The sequence below is a fragment of the Notolepis coatsorum genome (assembly GCF_963971535.1).
Source record: "Notolepis coatsorum genome assembly, chromosome: 3".
Classification (NCBI taxonomy): Eukaryota; Metazoa; Chordata; class Actinopteri; order Aulopiformes; family Paralepididae; genus Notolepis; species Notolepis coatsorum.
The window spans coordinates 35,360,949-35,382,863 of NC_140167.1; the positions used below are offsets into that span (position 1 = coordinate 35,360,949).

A 21,915-nucleotide genomic window follows, 5' to 3' on the forward strand; every position below is an offset into this window, starting at 1 on the left:
AAGGGACTAAACACGTTTCGCAATTATGCCACATCAATGTGGAACGCCCTACCCAAAGCTGTAAAGGAATGTGGATCACTACCCACTTTCAAAACCTCTCTCAAGGGACACCTACGGGAGACTGCAATTCAACACTGGCCCCTGTAAATATCCTAACCCAACCCCCTCCAATGTACAGTCATTTACCTAGTATGGTTTTGTCAATAGTTCAATGTACAATTGTGTTTGTTTGTACAGTGTCTCCTCCCCCCCCCCCCTCAATGTACAGTGTTACTTGTTTATACAGTGTGCCCCCCGGCCCCCCCCCCCCCCCCCCCAACCACCTCCAATGTAAATTACCCAGTATGGTTGTCAATATCCCAATGTACCCAACCCCCCCCACCCAACCTCCTCCAATGTACAGTTTCTACGTCAAATGTATATACTCCCTTTTCTTGACTCCTTCTGTATCACAAACAGTACTGTATTTGCAAATCTGGTATGTCATAAATGTATAGATGTAGCAGTACTGACTATCTGTATGTCATGTATGTCATATATGTCTATATGAATTGAAAATGGGGGACCCTGATGGAAACAAGACAAACGTCTTTCTCAGGTCTGCATCCCCTTAACAATTGTATGTATTGAGCCGTACTGTATTGTACCCATTCTGCAATCTGTTAAATAAAGTTTTCATTCATTCATTCAGAGAATGGACTCTGTTTTGCCCATGTGTAATGATAGTTTGTTATCAGCGAGCCATATGCAGATTTTGCCTAGTTCCGTGCTGAGGGTTTTTTCAACCTGCAATTTGTTCTTGTCAGAGACCAGCAGGGCTGAGTCGTCCGCAAACAGGAACAAGTTGCAGTCACAGGCTGACGACATGTCATTTGCATAAATTAGGAAGAGTAGCGGTCCTAGTATGCTTCCTTGTGGAACACCACAGCTCACCACAAGTGCTGTGAACTTAACTTAGTTTACTAGAGTTTGCCCAAATCTGAGATTGCCTTTTTCAGCTCATTTCAATCTTTATTATTCAAATTCTTAGTAATAGAAAGTCAGTATTTCCCATAAAGTCAGGCCCATCATCACAGATAGCTAATGTCACACTTTCAAAATGGTAAGAAAGCATCTTACAGTGTTGTGTGTTGTACATCGTAGTCTTCACTTCACTACTGCTGGTACTGTTGGCTAACCTTAACCCACATAGGCCTGCTGCCACATTCACAAAAAGATAACATGTGGGAAACCAGACTGAGGTGTTAAACCAAAGAGCCTATAGTCTTCATAAAGAGAGAAAACATAACTTGTTCACGTTATATTGGCGGTTGTTGGTTATTGTGATAAGACCGACAAGAGTTCATAGTTTACCCAGACTGTATCTGTTTTGCCCACCTTCTACAGAACGACAAGTGGTCACAAATGTGGTGTGTGAGAGAAAGCTGGACTAGTGCTGACAGTTTAAAACAATGGCTTCAAGATAATATGCGTGGACTTGGGGTCTGTGTGCATCTCTCAGTCACACAAACACTGTGGCTAGTGAGGGGGCTTTTAGCCAAGGCGAAAACATCTCCAAACAATAACAATACAACATTAACATGTGTATTCTGCGTCTGGACATGTTCGGGTAAGAAACACTAAGATTCGTTAACAGTTTTATCGCCATAATAACGACAAAATGTACATTTATACAAAGCATAGTACGGTAAGAAATTAGAATTTACCTCCATTTGGAGACGCCATCTTCAGAATGAACACGTGATCCAATGTAACCAATAGGAGGAGGTTTTCTGAGGAATCACGTGTACAAATGTATTACCAAAGTATTCCACACGAGGGCGCGCTTGCGTTGCACGCTCAGATATATTTTTTCATTCATTTGTCATTTAGATATCCCCCCTTCATTGTCATTTTATTTTCTCCAGGGTCCCCGTTTCTTTTAGTCTATGGTCTTTACCTACTGAGTAGAGTATCAGAAAACACAAAGACCTTTATAGCATATGGCTCGCTGATAACAAACTATCATTACACATGGGCAAAACAGAGTCCATTCTCTTCGGTTCAAATAACAAACTCAGCAAGACCGACGGCTTCTCAGTTACAGTGGGTGACAATATTGGCACAAGGAAAGATGAAATTACCTACCTGGGTTCCATCCTAGAGGCAAATCTTTCCTGTGACATAATCCAATGTAATAAAAAAAAGTCAACCAACGAACTAGATTCTTGTACCGGATCTCCTCTCTGGTAAACAAGAATACCCTGAAGACTCTGGCAGGAGCACTCATTCAAGGGTACTACGACTATGCTTGTACCTCATGGTACCAAAGCACCTCAAAGGCGCTAAAAACAAGATTACAAACATCACAAAACAAACTGGTCAGACTTCTACTTGACCATATACCCCTATAGAACCCACCTCACCCCTGCCCACTTTGACAACCTAGGATGGCTTAGAGTAGACGACAGAGTACAGCAACTTGCAATGGGCCTGGTCTACAAGATACACTATACGACTAAGGTACCCATGTACATGTCAAAAGGTCAGTGAATACCACGACCACAACACCGGAGGAAGCTCAACAAATCATGTTAAACCCAGATTCGGCTCAAACAAGGGACTAAACACGTTTCGCAATTATGCGACATCAATGTGGAACGCCCTACGCAAAGCTGTAAAGGAATGTGAATCCCTACCCACATTCAAAACCGCTCTTAAAGAGCACCTACGGGAGGCTGCAATTCTAAACTGGCCACCGTAAATGTCCAAACCCCCCCACCCCTTCTAATAGACAGTCTCCTCCCCACCACATGTATATACTCTCTCCCCGCCGTATGTATATTTCTCTCCCACCCACCCACCCCCTCCTAATGTACAGTCCCCTCCCCATCATATGTATATACTCTGTCAGGATCTATGGGTAACAACAGTACGGTATATTTGAATATCGTATGTCACAAATGTAACAGTACTAAATACCTGTATGGCATGCATGTCCCTATGCCATAAATGTCATGTATGTTGTGTATGTCATAATGTCACTATGAATTGAAAATGGGGGACCCTGATGTAAACAAGACAAACGTCTTTCTTTGGTCTGCATCCCCTTAACAATTGTATTGAGCCGTACTGTATTGTACCCATTTGTACAATTCCCCCCCCCCCCCCCCAACCCAACCCCCTCAAATGTATATACTCTCTTTTAGACTCTTTTTGTACTCAAACAGTACTGTATATTTGTAGATCTGGTATGTCATAAATGTCTAGATGCAACAGTGCTGTCTACCTGTATGTCATTTGTTATGATGAGTTGAAAACTGTTCATCTTGTACATTAACGAGATATGTAAAGTATCCAATATATTTAAATGTATTTTATTTGCGGATGACACTAATCTTTTTTTTTCTGGTGAGAATGTCCAGCAGCTTTTAGAGGTCATCACATCTGAAATGAAGAAATTGAAGGAATGGTTTGATAGAAACAAATTATCATTGAACTTGAGCAAAACTAAAATTATGTTGTTTGGAAACTGTAGATTGGATACTCAGGTACAAGTTAAAATAAATGATGTGATTATTGAAAGAGTTTATGAAAATAAATTCCTAGGTGTAATAATAGACCATAAAATCTGTTGGAAACCTCACATAAAACATGTCCAATCTAAACTCTCACGAAGCATTTCAGTCATGAGTAAAGTAAAGCACATCCTGGATAGAAAATCACTCTACATTCTCTACTGTTCACTAGTTTTACCATATTTAAATTACTGTGCTGAAGTCTGGGGAAACAATTATAAGTCTAAACTACAACCACTTTTTATACTCCAAAAAAGGGCCATAAGGATAGTTCACATTGCAGGTTATCGTGATCACACTAACATATTGTTTCTGGAGTCAAAGACATTGAAGTTAAATGATCTTGTGGAATTTAAAACGGCACAATTAATGTATAAAGCAAAAAGTCATGCACTTCCAAGAAACATTCAAGAATTGTTCTTTGATAGGGAGGGGGGGTTATAATTTGAGGGGAGAACACAATTTAAAGGTGCTAAACGTACGCACTACCATGAGAAAACACTGCATCTCAGTATGTGGAGTGAAACTGTGGAACAGTCTTAATGTGGTGCTAAAGCAATGTCCAAACATGAGACAATTCAAACTGATGTATAAGGAAATTATGTTCACAAGGTACAGGGATGAAGAAGGGACTTGATATTCACGGGTGTTTACATTTTTATTTTGTTTCCATTTTATTTTATTTTATACATATATAGTTTTTGTTTTTTGTTTTGCATTTATATATATATATATTTTTTTTCTTTTCTTTTCTTTTCTTTTTTATGTTTAAAATAGTACACTCATTTGAGTAGTGGAAAAGGGGTAGGATTAAATAAGTGTATACTTCTTCCTACTCCTTTTCGAACATGCAGATTGAGTTGTTTTTCTTTTTTGTTATTGTTTGTTGTATTCATTGCATGTTCGAAATAAAGACTTCAAATCAAATCAAAATGGGGGACCCTGATGTAAACAAGACGAAAGTCTTTCTCTAGTCTGCATCCCCTTAACAAGTGTGTGTATTGAGCTGTACTGTATTGTACCCATTCTGCAATCTGTTAATAAAATGTTCAATCAATCAATCAATCAATTATATTTAAGTTTATTGTTCATATGAACACAATGCAGAACATTTTGCGATTAGAGTCAATAAAGATAAACCCGGTTTAGGCCAAGTACCAGTCAATGACAGCAGTTACAGCTAAATACAATACAAAAATACCAGACCATCCAGAACGGAAATACAGAAAGTCATTGATAGAGTAAATGAACAAAAATGCTTTTGTTAAAAATGAGCACTAAAATAGAAAATGTGATTGTATTTCAGTAATGATTACTGTGTGGTAGTTTTCAATTTCACTAAATCCCTTCAGGCACTTTAGCTTATTATTGCAACACACTGTTGGTTGAGAATGTAACACAATGTTAAGGCAGTATAGTTGACATCATCAGGGTCATTCATCTTGAAACACTACATATAAGACTCTCAGGCTCCTATATAGCACAACATATCGGTTCAAGTCAATCGCACCAAGACCTCTTAACACGTGACTAACCTGCTATACTTTGAAACGTTGAGACCAACAGACAATTGTACCAGTCAAGACTCCATCGTAGTGAACGGTGTATTTTATGAAAATACATAACTGTAAACTCTTACCATCAGTGTGTGTGTGTATGTGTGAGAAACATATGTCTGATAAAAAGTCCCTCCCTTGTATAAAATAGTTATTGTACGTCACATTAGTATTGTCATTAATTAAAGCTAGAGGAGGCTAGAATTCCCAGGAGTCCATCCACCTCAGGCCGGCCATGGTGCTGACAGAGTCGTGAGACAGGGGACCCTTCATGCCGTAAGACAGCGGATGGAACAGGTAGAAGCTATGTCGGTTGGAGACAAGAGGCAGAACGTGTGTGTGAAGAAGGGTAGGGTGACAGATTATTCAGAATAATGTAAAATATTAGTGAAGTTGCAAGTAATAAAATTTTCTGTCGAACTGGCGGCAACATGCAGCACTTAAGTTAAGAAAAAATTACCTGTGAAACATAGTAACAAAGGGTTAACCATTTAACACTTTAATCGCCGAAGACGCTGTGCAGCGTCTTTCCCCGCCATGCTTATTCTGCCGAAGACGCTGGACAGCGTCTTTGATATCAATATTTCAAAAATCTGTGATCGAAATCATATTTCTCCCCCGGAGACATTATATGTACTGGTGAGCCCCTCTCAACTCTCCAACGGTTCAAGAGTGCCATCTGGTGGCCGATCGGCCGCTCGCCCAAACAGGAAGTGATGCGGATGAAGTGGTGCTCACCCATATTTCGTCCGGGCACTCGCTATCATTAGCAGGACTCCATCTTGACACACTGGATGTCGATCGGTTGCAAATAACTCGATAAACAACATGATTTGGACGTATATACTATTATACAACCTGGAAATGGGTCGGGTATTTCTACATCCCATAATAGGAATATTTCAGTTCCACGCTCATCGTCCAACGGCGCGAGGAAGATATGGTAAGATCCAGCGTTATTTTTCAACGTGTTCTTTACTAACTGCTCTAATGATCATATCACCCACACTAGATGAATGATATAACGTTGCCCACGGAATTATAAACTACCCCCGCCCATCCGGTCAACATCAGATCATACTTAGTAACTCCTAGAAGCACGTCCAGTTGACATTTTTTATCTCGCACAGATTCCTATCAAACTGTATTTGATCATCAATATAATGCATTTGGGGCTATAAATCAAGTTCTGGAGAAAGCTGCAGAAAACGATAAAAACATACTTATACTTTAGACCGTATTTTAGTATGAATATGTGAATGAAAAAGTATAACGTTGCTACACCCTGAACAATAGATATAGGACGTTGAATGGGCCATAGTAATGTCAATTTAGCAATACAATGTAAAAAGTTATAGCCCTGCAAAGAAGGGGAACTTCTCCATGTTAAATAGGGCTGGCGAGGGATGGTAAATTATGAATTTAACCCCGGCGATCAAAGTGTTAACTACCACACTAAACCCTTTCAGTACCACACTACAGGCGGTTAAGTGAAAGGGTTAACCCTTTGTAGTGTGGTAGTGAAAGGGTTAAAGGTAGAATCTGTAATGTTGTCAAACAGCGACCCCTAGGCAAACTATGACAACATGGTACTACACTTTGTTTAGAGTTTTTTGTTTTAGTCAGATGTGTGGGTTGTATTTCAGTGTAGGTGTAGGGAAGGGGTTGCTACTGCTGGCCACACCTCACTCTACCAAGGTAAGATAATAATAATAATAATAATAATAATAATAATAATAATAATAATAATAATAATAATAATAATAATAATAATAATAATAATAATAATAATAATAATAATAATAATAATAATAATAATAATAATAATCTTTATTTGTATAGCACCTTTCATACAAGAATTGCAGCTCAAAGTGCTTCACAGCAGTAAAAAAAGACGGGCATAAAATGACCACAAAATTGACAGATCAACAGAAATGCACAAAGTGCAGACATAAAATAAGCATAAAATAGATAGCAGCAAAATAGAAAGTGAAGGTAAGGCATAGAACATTAAATCACATATTAGGATCTAACATCTTAACACATTCTGCGCCAAGAACGAGTTAACTCGTTATTGCTAGGGATGCCCCCCGAAACCCGGTTCTAAACGGGAACCGGTACTAAATTAGAAAAAACCGGAGTATTGATAAGCTCCGACGTTATCGGTACTGCTATCGGTAGTCTAAGAGCGGATTAGCTACGGAGCTAACAGAGTGTACCATCCATCTGCGAAGCAACGGTGGCAGCAACAGTGGACACAGAGTAATGTTAACGTTATGTCGAGTTCATACTACACTACACGTATGAACTCGACATAACGTTAACGGTACTTCGTTTCCATGAAGTGTTTAATTAGCAGCAATCTGTTGTTGAAAATGTTAAACCGGAAAAGGAAATGCGAGGACAGGAAGCCATCATGAAATCGTTGTAGTCATATTGTAGTCTTTTAGTCTTATTAACTAAAAGATTTTAACCAAATAAAAAGCAGCAGCACTATTGGATAACTGAGTGACTCATGTTTGCTATGTATTTCTTTCTTTAGGGGAGTAGGACATTTGTTTCACAGTTTTAGCATGATGTTTTATAGATGGCTAGGTTAAACACAGGTTTTTGTTTTTAAGAGGGGGGGGGGGGGTTGATTTGATTGAAGTGTATTTCAAATATGCAACACAACAAACAAACATCAAGTACAGATATAGCCATAAGCCGTTCAAATAATAAATGTATAATTTTTTTTAAATAATAATAATCTAAAAGAACCGATAAGAGTATCGATAAAGTACCGAACCGTTAAGCAGTATCGATAAGAGTAGTAGTATCGATAAAATCCTAACGATACCCATCCCTAGTTATTTCCCGCCAATCGAATAACGCCAACAACGAGTAAACTCGTTATTGTGATCGTTATTTCTTTTATTCGCTATTTCCATTCATAATTAATCCACCAAGGCTCTGGGAAACTGACACTCCTGCGATTGCAACGGCCAGATACCGCCGCCTGGTGAATTTCTACAGGAAGTATGACTCTGTGCATCGGTGAATGTCGTCCCGGCGCAGTTTTCTTGCAACGTGAATCCAGATGAACAGTCGAGTGCATTGAATCGCCTTCGAGACGCAAGAATCATTATGCTTTTGGAGTGTATGGTACGATCTAGCAGATGGCAATCAAATAATTGAAATATTTTCCCTCCAGTATCATCGGTCAGAGGTAAGAGGAATCCAACGTTAATTCCAGCTCAATTGTCCATTTCTTTCATTGCAATCCATCTGATCAACGTATGATGTTGTACTAAAGAAAGCCGTTATTGACAATCAATTAATCAGAAACGACCCTCCCTCCCATTTCCTTCATGCATGATGGAGCATAATATATACCGATCATATGCATTTGTAGCGTGTATAGGGACGAAATGCCAATCGATTAAGTATAATATGCATCAGGGCCTATAACTTGCGTTCTAGGAATTACCGCAGACCACTCTAAAAACACTTATATTCACAACGGTATTAAACGACAATGTATGAATGGAAAAATATAACGTTCCCACATCCTGAACGATAGATACCCGATGTCGAATGGGCCATAGTAATGCAGATATAGCTATACTATTTAAATAGTTATAGCCCTGCAAAGAAGGTGAGCGACTCCATAGGCTTATAGCGGTGGCGTCAGAGCTATAAGATGCTCATATTGCGTGGCAGAGATTGTGTTAAGAAAGATTTGTGTTGGTCCGGCGGTCATGGGGGGGGGGGGGGGGGGGGTCTTTTGTGTCGTTTGTGGTGTTTTTATTTTCTACTTGGTATCTTGTATTAGTTAAGTTTTGGTCTGTATTTATTATTCATTATCATCTTGTCATTATTGTTGTTATTGTTTATGTTGATGTGACAGACCTTTCCAGACAGACCTTTCCATCACAGTCGAAAATGCAGCTGTGACCGCGTCCCCGACCGCCAAGAACCTTGGTGTTGTCCTCGACGACCAGTTGAACTTCTCTGCTCACATCGCAGCGACAACCAGAACCTGCAGATTCCTCCTGAGCAACGTCAGAAGGATCCGCCCCTTCCTGACAAAAGAAGCCACCCAACTCCTCGTCCAATCAACAGTCATCTCCCGCCTCGACTACTGCAACGCACTGCTCGCTGGCCTCCCGGCCACTGCCACTAAGCCTCTTCAACTCATTCAGAACGCAGCCACCCGCCTGATCTCAAACCTACCGAAGTCGGCCCACGTCACCCCACTTCTTAGGGACCTGCACTGGCTCCCCATTGCTGCACGAATCCGCTTCAAGGCCCTCGACCTGGCATACCGTGCGGCAAAGGGAACCGCTCCCGCCTACCTCCGGTCAATGGTCTCTAACTACACACCCGCAAGACCCCTACGCTCTGCATCTTCTGGCCGCCTCAGACCTACTCCTATCCAAGCTCTGGGAGGGTCATCAAAGAGAAGTCGCCTATTCTCAGTGCTTGCCCCACAATGGTGGAATGAACTACCCACCCCAGTTAGGACAGCCGAAACCCGTCCAATCTTTCGCCGTCGACTAAAGACGCACTTCTTCAACCATTATCTGAATAAAAAATAAATAAAATTAAAAAAAAAATCTAACCCTAACTAACCTTACTGTCATACACTTGTCCTAATAAACTAACCTACACTGTAGCACTCAGCACTTTATGAACATTGTTACTCAGCTGATAGAGTTGTGCCCTTCCTGATGACTTGTCGTACAGAACTTGTAAGTCGCTTTGGATAAAAGCGTCAGCTAAATGACTAAATGTAAATGTTGTGTTGTCAAATGAAAATTGAAGAAAAAAAATGTATCAAAAGAAAAAGATTTGTTGCCCAATTAGGACATTAACTCATTCAGCGCTGCAGGCCTAGAGCATCTTTGTTCCTACTGCGCCACCGCTCTAAGAGATAGGAATGCGTGGCGGTGTTTGCAGGGTTATATCTATATTCTATATTATAGCTATGGATACAATACTATGGCTAATTTTGACATCAACTATCCATCGTTCAATATGTGAAAAAGAATGAATTTTCTCATGTATACGTTCGCGTGTTATACCGTGGTGAATATAAGTATAGTTTCAGAGTGATCCTAGCTAATTCCATTAAACAGCGCTATGGAGGAATACGTGAATTTTACTAAAAGCGTTGGCGTTGCTCGCCTGGACACGCTACTATTTCCAAATCAAATATATAATAGGTATTATGTTTCATCATGAATGCATGAAAGGGGGGGGTCGTTTTTTGATGCTTTGATCGTCACCAACGGCATACGTTCTGGAGTACGTTACACATGGTCGTTGCGATCGATGTGAAATCATGGTTGGATCAAAGCAGGATTGATGTCATATAGTCCTTACCTTCACTAGGAGGTACCCCAAAAATAATATTCCAATTGTCTGATCGTGATTTCCAGTATTGGTGTCCATTGTGTCGCCAACATAATCCACCACAACACATGCATCGCGTTTCAATGCCATCGAGTGAACCGCTAGACTCGCCTGACCAAGAAAACTGCGCCCGGAGTGAATTAAACGTAACACCTGGTGTGAAGAAAAGGTTTCGAAGGGTGGGCGATACTGCCACCTATCAGGATGCGGCTATTGCACTCTAGCGATCTCAGAGTGGTTTCCTATGGTAACCCCGAGGTCCGTGTGAGAGAAATGAATAAAAATATAGAATAAAAGAAATAACGATGAAGAGCGGACTATACTTGGGTCTGGCGCTGAACTTTTGCCGAGTTAACCCGACTTTCCTCGGGTCTGGCGCTGATTGAGTTAAGAAGGTAAATGTTCAGTGATTTTGTGATGGGGAGTGAGGCCGGCCTTGGCTGAGCGATGATAGGTCTGAGATTACTGGGTGTTACAGAGCGTGTTGAGTATTTTTCTGGAGTCTGGTAGTAGTGAAAACAGGAACAGCATGGAATCAGACCAAAACAAAAAAGTAAACAAAGCGTAATATCAAGCAGTGCTCCTTTGCCTGGAGGTGGCTGTTTAACGTCATTACAGATTCTGCCTTCAATAGAATGTTGTAAACTAACCTAAAGCGTAGCTCACCTGTAAACGATGCTGAAAAGTAACACCGTCTGCCCGCCTCGTAGCAGCCAATGAGAATATGGTGGCCGCAGCAACAGGTCAGCAACGTGTAGCAGGGTATCCAATGTAATTCCTGAGTGAAAGAATTGTCTTAACAATCGAATGCTCCAAAACACATGACTATACATTTAGTCTATAACGTTAGGCAGTAAGCACAATGGGATCAGTATACAATGTATCCAGCATACAATGTAGTAGTACATTACAGGCATTATCTTAAACTACTTGTTTTTGTTGTGTAGCTTACATGAAGCTGATCATCATCCGATTTTAGATGGTTAAATTCTAGAAAAAAATATTAACTATTTTACAAATCAAAATGTAGGTAAACTGAGTTTAGTTGATGTCTGTACCCGTTAGCATGCTACTGAAGACCATAGCAGGGAAGTAGTGATGGTAATACAGGATGCGACCCATGGTGTAGAACGGTGCATAGTGGAGCAACCAGCCCAAGAGTAGCACCCCTCCCCCGCTCCTCAGCACCCAGCACTGCTCTGAAACACACACATGTAATATCAGAACTGCCTGGACGCCACGTGCACTCAACACGCATACATGTTCCCTCGCGTGCGCACAGAACAGATGATTATTATGCATAAAAGGTAGGAAACATGTTTGTATAGGAAATTACTAGTTTTAGTTTAGTTTTTGTAAATATTGCCTTGAAATAGAGAAGCTGAAAAAAGGTAGCAGGATGTAGCCTTCAATATATAAAGAAATTATATTGTCAACAGATATGGTTGAAAAACAAACAATGTTTTAAATGTAATTGTAGTTACAATTTCTTTAATTGAATTAACTTAAACTAGAAAAGTAAATACAAACTAAATTAACAATGTAACTTAGTTTACAGAAGGACAGTTTCCTTCTGAAGCACAACTTAATGCCTCATCCTTCCAGTCGGGACCATTTGTCACATAGTGAGAGCTCCACAGATCAAGCAAACCCCCACAGGGCTTGTATTTTGGTTTTGCACTTCTCGTTCTTTGTTATGTTATTGGTATCCTATTATTATGCAAAGTCTAGGTGATAGATAAGTGCCGATACTTGGCGCACGGCGCAACGAGTCTAGTGAAAGTTGTGAACGCATTTTTGTGTGCACATCCGTGCGCGTACTTCTGCTCAGAAAACTGCTGGGACGGCGTGGGACCACCACTGCACACACACACACACTTATAATGTGTGCTTTGATAAGGGCAAGGTGACTTGCTATTTTAATACTTTCTTTACAACAATTGCTGCCTGCTTGGTGGATAAACTGCCTTGTGGCTCAGGAGTCTATTGCCAAGCTTTTGGGAGCTTGTTCTACAAAACAAAAATGTAGTTCCAGATGCATTCACTATCACAAGGGTTCCCAAACTTTTCAGGCCGTGACCCAAAAATAACGGGGTCAGAGAGCCGCGACCCCCACTATTATAGGAGGTAAAACATATATATTTTTTTAAATTACATCTTTATTTTTTTTTATAAATGGAAATGTATGGTTGAAACATGCACACGTTCAAACGCACACACACTAATAAGCATTGGAGGCTTTTAACCAGGGCCGGACTGGGGAAATCATTCAGGCCAGGAAATATAGTGCAAAATATAGCCCCAGTCAGGCCACTTTTTAAGCAGGGGGTCTGGGGGTCCCCCACCAGGACATTTCTTGTTACAAAGACTTCATTTCCTGCATTCTGGTGCAGGCATTTTTTTTATTTGTACCCTTTAAATGTCAGTGTTTGTGATGGCATCACAAATTATTGTTAAAAAACAGGCTAGCATATGTATGATTAGCAACAACACTGATTTTGATGGATTTTCAGTTTTTTTGTAATGTCAGATTGAAAATAATACAATCTTTTATTCAACTTCAGCCCTGATCATAACACCACATATTAATTTTTATAATTCTAACCCTTTAAATGCCAGTGTGTGTGATGGCATACATTTGCAATATATCAAATGCAAAGTAGATTTTTCTGGGGGGGAATTATTACAGGCTAGCATGTGTCAATGATTAGCAACAACAGTTTTTTGTAAGGGTCCCGCCTCCACCAATCACATGCGGCTCCTTTTGTGTGTGTGTGTGAGAGCAAGAGAGAGAGAGAGAGAGAGATAGTTCTCCAACTTGTGTGAGATGCAGTGATCTCCTGGTTGTTCCCCACCTAGGTTATCTAACTATTGCGCTGCTGCAACTAGAAACACTGTCCTGGCCGCGTGAACACTTCAGGCAACCTACTTGTGTTCAGCGTTTCTCTGATTGGCCACGACGCCCATGTGACCGTGGCAGAGAGGCAGAGCGGAAATAGGCTGCTGCTCCGGCGAAAGAAAGACAGGCATTCTATTGCCATGCTCTGCGACAAACTCTAACCTTAACCAACTCCGAAAGAATGCCTAAACTTAACCCTAACCTTAACCAACTCCGAAAGAATGCCTAAACTTAACCCTAACCAACTCCGAAAGAATGCCTAAACTTAACCGGCGAAAGAAATATTGCCATGCTCTAAGACAAACTCTAACCATAACCAACTCCGAAAGAATGCCTAAACTTAACCCTAACCTTAACCAACTCTGAAAGAATGCCTAAACTTAACCGGCGAAAGAAAGACAGATGCTAGTTACGTTTATATAGAGAGGCGATAAATTAATTAAACCTAAAAAAAAAAAAAAAAAATTGAAGTGATTCGAACTTGTCACCAACTGGACCGCAGGCTCCACAGCAAGCTGGCGAACGAGTTGAGCTAACCGTCGATGTTAAAACAGGGGGGATTGCGTGCGGCAACCTGCGCGCCGCTGCCGCTCTGCCGCGTCGCCGTGCTAGGCGTGGTCACGTGGGGCGCTGAACGGAAGAAGGTTGCCTTAAGTAATGAAGCGTCCTGGCCTGCTTCTAAGTTCAGTGGCCTGACTGCAAAAAAAAATATATATATATATATTTTTTGGAAATAATCTGGTGACCCCCCCGCAGCGGCTCGCGACCCGATTTTGGGAACCCCTGCACTATCAGACCGGAGGAAAGGGTATGCGTATGCCTGTCTGCCCTAGCTACTAATAAGGAGACAGGTCTTGACCTTATTCCTGCCCGATTTATGAGGGACAGTGCTAAAGTAATTTCTAGAACAATTGCACATATTATTAACCTGTCAATTAACCAGGGCAAATTTCCGTCTGAACAAAAAAAAAGGCCAGGGTTGTCCACCTTTTTAAGAAGAATTGTAAGACAGACATTGGGAACTATAGGCCGGTTTCTATTTTGACAGTTACGTCTAAGGTAGTTGAGTCTAGTTTGAGCAGGTTGAGGAGTATCTAGTAGACAACAAGTTGCTGTATGAACACCAGTCAGAGTTCAGAGCAGCCCACTTCACAGAGACCTGTCTCATTAATCTCATTGACTACATCAAGCAACATTTTGAGAATGGCAATTATGTTGGAATGATCTTGCTCGACCTACAGAAAGCTTTTGATATCGTGAACCATGCTATATTAGCGTCAAAGCTTGAGTGCATGGGTTTTAGTCAGACTGCCGTCAGTTGGTTCACTTTTTACCTCACAGGGAGAACTCAAGTCTGTGAGGTGGAAGGCGTCAGATCAGAACCTCTGGACATTCTATGTGGGGTGCATCAAGGATCAATTTTAGGTCCTCTTTTATTTCTGATATATGTCAATGACATGCCAGCATCTGTGAAATGTAAACTACTATTGTATGCAGATGATTCAGCACTTCTGGTGCCAGGTAGGGATGTCAGGGAGATTGAGAGAGCTCCGAGTTCTGAGCTAGAAAGAGCCAGCGAGTGGCTCATAGATAATAAGCTGTCCATTCACCTAGGCAAGACTGAGTCGATCCTTTTTGGCACAACAAGGAGATTAGGCAAAGTCGATCGCATGGAAGTCTAGTGTCAAGTACCTAGGACTTACACTAGAGCAGTCTCTCTCATGTGAGAATAGTGCTGCCAACATTTTATCCAAGTGTGCAGGCAAACTCAAGTTCCTGTATCGGAATACCAGGCTTTTTGAACTTGCTGTTAAAAAGCTGTTAAGTGTCCTCCTTGCTTCAATGTCATTTTGACTATGCAAGCGCAGCATGGTTCAGTGGTCCGTCTACTAAATAACAACACTATTCAGTACATACTAGGTGTGCCTCCCAGAATGCATGTAGGAAGTGCCGAATTCATAAAGGTGGGACTGCTACCAGTGCACCTCAGGGTTGAACAGGTGAAACTGAAACACATGTTCAACATAGTAAATGGTACAGCCCCAAGCTATCTGAAGTATCAGATCAATATGGTCCATACGCAGCATGGACACGATACCAGGGCCAGTGTTCGCTCTTGTAAGGTGCCGCGGGTCAAGTAAAAAATGGCTCGGAGCTCATTTTTCTACACCGGTATCTCAATGTGGAACAGCCTTCCACTTAGGATAAAACTGTCAGGTTCTAGAGGAATATTTAAAGGTCAGGCTCGCTCATATCTCTGGGGTAAAGTGGCCGGATAGCTGTCAGGTCATACTTGTATTGTTGTTTTAATGATGGTATAATGAAATAAATGTATGGTATTTGGTCAGGATGATATTGACTTGTTTTTAGATATGTAGAATATGGATTTGTTGTATTGGACTTTTGCTTTATGTGTTGTTTTATATGTTATTTGTATATGTCCTTTGGTCAGAACATCGGGGACCATGCTGGAAATAAGTGTTGTCACTTTTGCATGTCATCCCTTGGATTTGTTGCGTCTTTGGATCCATAAATAAAATCAATCAATCACACACGCATGTGAAATCCATACTGGGCACAGAAATCAAGTTCACGTTTACAATCACAGTTAACATTAGGCGGAATTGCACAGATATTATTTTAAAGGATTATGTTGTAAATAAACAAAATACAATAAAATAGGAACCAAAATTACCCAGTGGAATCTAGTACACAAAATGACCAAATGTAGAGGGATAAGAGTACAATTGAGGCCTTTCACAGAATGTTTGGAATGCTCCCGTTTTGTTCTCCATGTTGGGAGAAACAATGGTTGCTAGGTGCAAAACAACGGTTGCTATGGGTTGATATGAGAAACACATCAACAAAGATTTCATCATTTGGTGTCTCATTACTGGATCTTGTAAACAAGTACAAGTCACAGTGGAATAGTAATATCATGCTTTTCTAATGTTCTACATACTCTCCTACCACTGCACAGAAATTAGGCTTTTCCTTAAAGACTGGTAACCAATGGTTACAGGCAGCCATGTTGAAAGACACAAACATTCGAGGCGCATGAGTGGCGCAGTGGGCAAGGTGCTTGGCACTAACAGGAGATGCTGGTATCGAGCCGAGCTCTCGGCGTTGCTACCGGCTTGGCCGGCCGTCATACTAACACAATTGGCAGCGTTAGAGGGTGGGAAAGCCGGTGGGTGGGGATTGGACATTGTGGACAGCGACTCCTACAGGTCGGTTGGGTGACGCCTGTACAGCAGAAACAGGAAGTATCGGGGGCAGCGTGAGCCTCCCACGCGTTACTCCTCGCCACTGTGAGTTTGAGCTGCTGCGGTGAAAAGATGAGACAGGCTGCCTCCTCGTGTACCGGAGGGGACACGTGATGCAAGGCTTCTATCCTCACTACAGCCGACCAGTGGGAGGCATAGTCTAGCAACGTTCAAGACAGGGGAGGGAATAATTGGAAATACGAAATTGGGATGAGAGAAAAATAGAAAATGGGGAGAAAGTGGATAAAAAAAAAAGAAAGACAAACATTCCAGGCAAAGGCCTCAATTGAGATGTTGAGTCTTGGGGGAGTTCTTATTGTATCAGTGTAATATCATGTGCCTTTCCATTTTTTTTATCCATAACTCGTAAAATCAGCAAAAACCTCCAATGAGCCATCGTCAATCCTCCTACCTCTTCTTTTTTGGTCCAGCGCCACGCCTCTTTGGAGGGCTGTGGAGGCCACGGCCACCATGATGACGTACAGCCCCAAACTAGCCAAGTTAAGCCACCAGATGACCTGAGGAACAGTCACAACTCAAGTTACCCAGATGCTACAGTACATTCATGTGTGTTGGTGAGACATGAAAAGGAAGCCTTCATGAAAAGGACAGAGGTTACACCTACAGGGTTCCCCAGCAAGTAAACACGGTACTCCGTCTCATTCACTCCAGAGAACCTCAAGCCCTTCATAGAGGAAAGAAAAATCACTTAGTTACACGTTCAAATTTTTAAAACGATTCAAAATCATATACTGTAACTTAGATCATGCAGCATACCTGGAAGTTGATGGGCCAATGCCAGGGCTTTGAGTTCATCTCATTATCTTTGGGCTTCAAACCACTGTTGCCCTGAAGGGGGAAAAAGAGATGCAAGCTATTTAAAAGATCTACAGTATATCAAATGACAGATTACATCTTGATAAAGCCTTGTTTTGTAACAGATTATTCCCCCCTTGCATCGTCTTACCCTGATCATGACAATATGAGACTCCAGTAAGATCTCCAGGAAGTGGGGCTTCAGCACCGACAGGCTAATGTTGGGCACTGTGTCAACACACACACACACACACACATGACCAGTGCTTGGTGTCAACAACACAAATGAATGTGCACAATATGAAAGTCGAGAAACAGTTGAATCATACTGTACATTTTGGATTGACGTGATCCTCCAGATTCCATTGAGAGTTGGGCGTCTCCTTCAGGTACGGACTGCAGGTCACCTCCGCCTGCTCCCAGCCCCTGCAACCAGGCAGACGGGACACGTGTAGTGACCTTTCATCGTCTAGTACAGTGGTTCTCAAACTACGGGTCGCGGGTAGGTGACTTCTTTTTTATGTTCTGGCAACATATTTTGGCTAAATATGCCTCGTTTGATAAATGTGTATTGATAACATAGTGCTGTAATTAAATTTCCTAATAAATATGCATGATCAAGTTCAACAACGTGTACATTTATTTTGATATTCCTTAATTCCATGTTGAAATTACGCGATACATTAAGTGTGGGGTCCCCAAATAAAATCCTAAATAAAATGGGGTCATGGTATGAAAAACTTTGAGAACCCCTGGTAGACCAGACGTTTCTTACCACTTAGGAAGAGTCTTGCCAGAGGAGTAGAGCACGCAGCCGCTAGCCTTGTGCAGGAAGCGCACTTTGCTGCGTAACACCTTCACCAGGTCTCCCGTTCGACCTCCGCACACCTCCACCTGCCACATGTCGTTGGGGTCGCCTGTACCATTCTGAAAACAGGGAATACGTTTCTTATCTGCAACCAACGATTCAAATGTTGTGAAAATAAAGTCAATTGTTCAGTATTGATTAAGTTTCACTCAGGGCTATAACCAGCGAGGCGGGACACAAATCAAGTTGGCCCAACTAATTAGCTGCTGTTATAGAAAATATTATAAGTTTCATCCAATTACATAATTTGTACAGTTTACTGGGCATGTTCATACAGTAGCTCTGTTTAAATACATAATTCTCTGTACAGCCGTGACTAGTTAATATAGTTTAACTAGTGTACATCTACTCAGGCAATAGGGCAAACATTCTAACACAGTGTTCTTTAAACAACAACCCAAGAGCCAGGACAGCTTGACTTAGATATGGCATATTCCCGGAAAACCATTTTTGTCCTCGTCTCCAGTCTTGTGTCAGACACGACAAAACCCCTAAACCCATCTTTGTTTTCATTTTTTCATCGTTGTTTTCATTTGTCATTCTCAGCTGGTGTATTTAATTGTAAGTCTGACCAGAGCTCTCTCACTTTGTGGTCAGACGCTCATGTTTCACTTGTCTCCGATTGTAAACTGAGGATACCTTTCTGTGACCACAGAAATAAAACTATGTTCTTTTGATACAACTTGACTCATCTGAATTTCTACAGTTTCACTGTTTGGCTCCTTTAAAATATTCCACAACACTGCCTACAACATACAACTCCCATCAACCTAAAAAAAAAGGCATCCGTGCTCAGAGAACCTACCCTTTATTGAAATAAATAAATAGATCTAATACCATCTTCAGTATGTCATGTGATCACTCACAATGCCATAGCCGGTGACCTGGAAGTGTTTCTTGGTGAGCGGTGCTTCGTGGAAGTGGCTGTGAAGGTTCCGGGTCGTCCTGATGGGAACAGAGGGATCTTCTGTTATAGAGCAGACATGACGAGGTCACAATGCTAAGATATCATCAATAATGTGATTAAATCAAGAGGGTGAGGTTAAGACTTCACAAGCTTTTACTTTTAGTTCTGTGACACTTACTCTTTGTGCTCCAATCGAATGAGGTCACCGTGACGGACAAGCTCAGGGGCTCCAGATTGTGCTGAATAAAAGAATAGATACACAAAGAATTAAAGGATACACAAAGGATCCACCTCCTCAGACGGACCGACTCCCTTCAGTGACGCATCTTTATTTGTTTCAGACCAACCCGATGTGTCGTTCTTTTATTGCGTGAAACAAATGCAAGTGGCTCAGGAGGTAGAGGAGTCGTCTGGTAATCGGAAGGTTCCCGGTTTGATTCCGGCTTCTCCCGGCAGCGTGTGTCGAAGTGTCCTTGAGCAAGACACTTAACCACTAACTGCTCCCAATGAGCAGGTTGTCACCTTGCATGGTCGCCTCCGCCGTCGGTGTGTGAATGTGTGAGTGAATGAGTGAATGTGAGGCATAACGGCACGGGCACACTGCTGACGAATGAACACGGACGGACGGACGGGCGGGCGGCTGCCTCTTCACTTCCGCTCCCATGTTAAGGGACGATAGTAGGCACACTGGCCGCAAGCGGGAGCGCGCCTCGCGAGCGGCAAGCTATCTTTTCGCTTCAATCGGATCGAGGCGGCGCGGGAGGCGTGCGCCACGCGCATTGTCACAGAAATACAATTGAATATCTGCATTCTTACCACAGATATAGATGTTGTTCAACCAGCTGTGTCTGTATCTGCAAATAAACGCCCAACCCCCCCTGTCTGTATGTTTGTTTATACCTATAACTATTAAAATGTTGCAAAATAGGCGGTTAGGTGGTCGAGCGGAGATTGCGTTCGTCACCAGCCCCGGAGCTGTGAGCTTGATTCGCCTGTTCGAATCCAGCTCACAGCTCCGGGGTTGTCACCAGCTTGGCTGGGCGTCTGCACTGATACAATTGGCTGTATCAGAGGGTGGGAGAAGCTGGCGGGGTGGGTCCGGGTCGTTGTAAACAGCGACTCCTACAGTTCGGTCGGGGCGCCTGCTAAGCGCGGATTGGACGTGAGGGGGATAGTGTGGTCCTCCCACACGCTACGCCCTCTCAATGAGAATCCGCGCTGCCAGGTGAAAAGAAGCGGTGATTGGCTGGACGTGTGTTGGAGGAAGCACGTGGTAGCCTCCACTCTCCCAGATGATCTGACTGCGCAGCGACCAGGAAGGGACTGGGAATTGGCATACGACTAACATTGGGATGGGAGAAAATCGGAGGGAAATGGAGGGGAAAAAAAAAGAAAAAAAAAAAAATGTTGCAAAATAATAATAATAATAATAATAATAATAATAATAATAATAATAATAATAATAATAATAATAATAGGATATAGCAGTCATTAAGTCAATCCACCTTGTCACCTATAATGACAAACGTTTTATTTGTTTCCTGACAGCTAATTATGGTAATTATGATTATTATTATTATGATTGAACAGCAACCAGTAGGCTTATATCAGTGTATATTTTATTAACAGATTGCAGAATGGGTATACAATACAGTACAGCTCTATCTTTTTCTCTCTCTCTTTATTCTCCCTATGCCTTTCTTTCTCTCTCGTTTTCTCTCTATCTTTCAATAGATGTTGTTCAACCAGCTAATGTGTCTGTATCTTTCCCAATGCAAATAAACAATATTACTATAGTTAGTACCCCGCCCTGTCTGTCTGTTTGTTTGTCTATCTGTCATATCTGGTTGCCTGTTGTGAAGGGTAATTTCACATCCCCTCCTCCTCCACCTTCCCTCCTCCTCCTCCTCCTCCTCCTCCTCCTCCTCCTCCTCCCCCCCCCCCCCCTCCTCTATTTGTGAGGTCAGGATTTCTGTTTAAATGTGAAGGGTAATTTCACATTCTTAATCCCCACAACAGGGTTGATCGTGAAGTCATGTTATCCTTCTCTCAAAAACTGTTAAAACACTATATCCAGCAGGCCAGATAACGCTTGCATCCAAGGCCGCAGCGAGCCCTCCTCAAAAGCCCATTCCATTTGACTCCCTAAATGACCATATAAAGCCAACCCAATCAGAGACGAGCAAGGCGTCTCTATTCCACTGTGTTAAAACACATGACACTTTGCTTTTTGTCACTTTCACTCTGACAGACCTGTGAATATGCACTCTGACAGACTGAAAGTCCGTCCGTATGGGCGTACTGTATATATATTTTCTTTTCCAATAAACCTGTGTTCATTTAACGTAAGTATTCCGGCTGTCTCTTTCTGCTCCTGTTTGATTATTTCAGAATGCCTAATTCGCAGTGTGACACTGTTTTAGGCTGCTGGATGTCTGTGGAGAACCTGGTGGTTTGCACTCTGATTTAAGGCCAATCTCTTGTCTCTGTATTTCATTTAACCATCCCTGGACACGTCAAAAATCCACCACATTCTTGGTGTCTGAAGCGGGGATGCCAACCGATCCTGCCGGTGCAGACGGGCTCTTCATCGCTCTACAACACAGCCACGTCTGGGAGGAATTGTCCGTCTGCATCGGCTGGTCGGGA

At 41.9% G+C, this 21,915-nt stretch overlaps 2 protein-coding genes across 3 annotated transcripts in view; both read right to left on the reverse strand.

Annotated features, from left to right (window-relative positions):
* lin52 (lin-52 DREAM MuvB core complex component) overlaps positions 1–1,737 on the reverse strand; it is a 44,425-nt gene extending 42,688 nt beyond the window's left edge. Inside the window, exon 1 of the mRNA XM_084310173.1 lies at positions 1,707–1,737. Coding sequence (XP_084166299.1) covers positions 1,707–1,725 — 19 coding nt within the window. The 5' untranslated portion in view covers positions 1,726–1,737. The remainder of the gene's footprint in view (positions 1–1,706) is intronic.
* A 2,838-nt stretch (positions 1,738–4,575) lies between these two features.
* The window catches only part of pomt2 (protein-O-mannosyltransferase 2), a 45,388-nt gene continuing 28,048 nt past the window's right edge, over positions 4,576–21,915 (reverse strand). The window contains exons 11-21 of one of the 2 annotated variants that reach the window (XM_084310143.1): positions 19,445–19,505; positions 19,226–19,304; positions 18,267–18,418; positions 17,826–17,917; positions 17,643–17,719; positions 17,453–17,524; positions 17,301–17,360; positions 17,088–17,193; positions 11,569–11,709; positions 11,177–11,288; positions 4,576–5,417 (exon numbers count right to left, since the gene is read on the reverse strand). In XM_084310143.1, coding sequence (XP_084166269.1) covers positions 5,312–5,417; positions 11,177–11,288; positions 11,569–11,709; positions 17,088–17,193; positions 17,301–17,360; positions 17,453–17,524; positions 17,643–17,719; positions 17,826–17,917; positions 18,267–18,418; positions 19,226–19,304; positions 19,445–19,505 — 1,058 coding nt within the window. In that variant the 3' untranslated portion in view covers positions 4,576–5,311. The remainder of the gene's footprint in view (positions 5,418–11,176; positions 11,289–11,568; positions 11,710–17,087; positions 17,194–17,300; positions 17,361–17,452; positions 17,525–17,642; positions 17,720–17,825; positions 17,918–18,266; positions 18,419–19,225; positions 19,305–19,444; positions 19,506–21,915) is intronic. The other variant, XM_084310142.1, reaches the window with a different exon arrangement.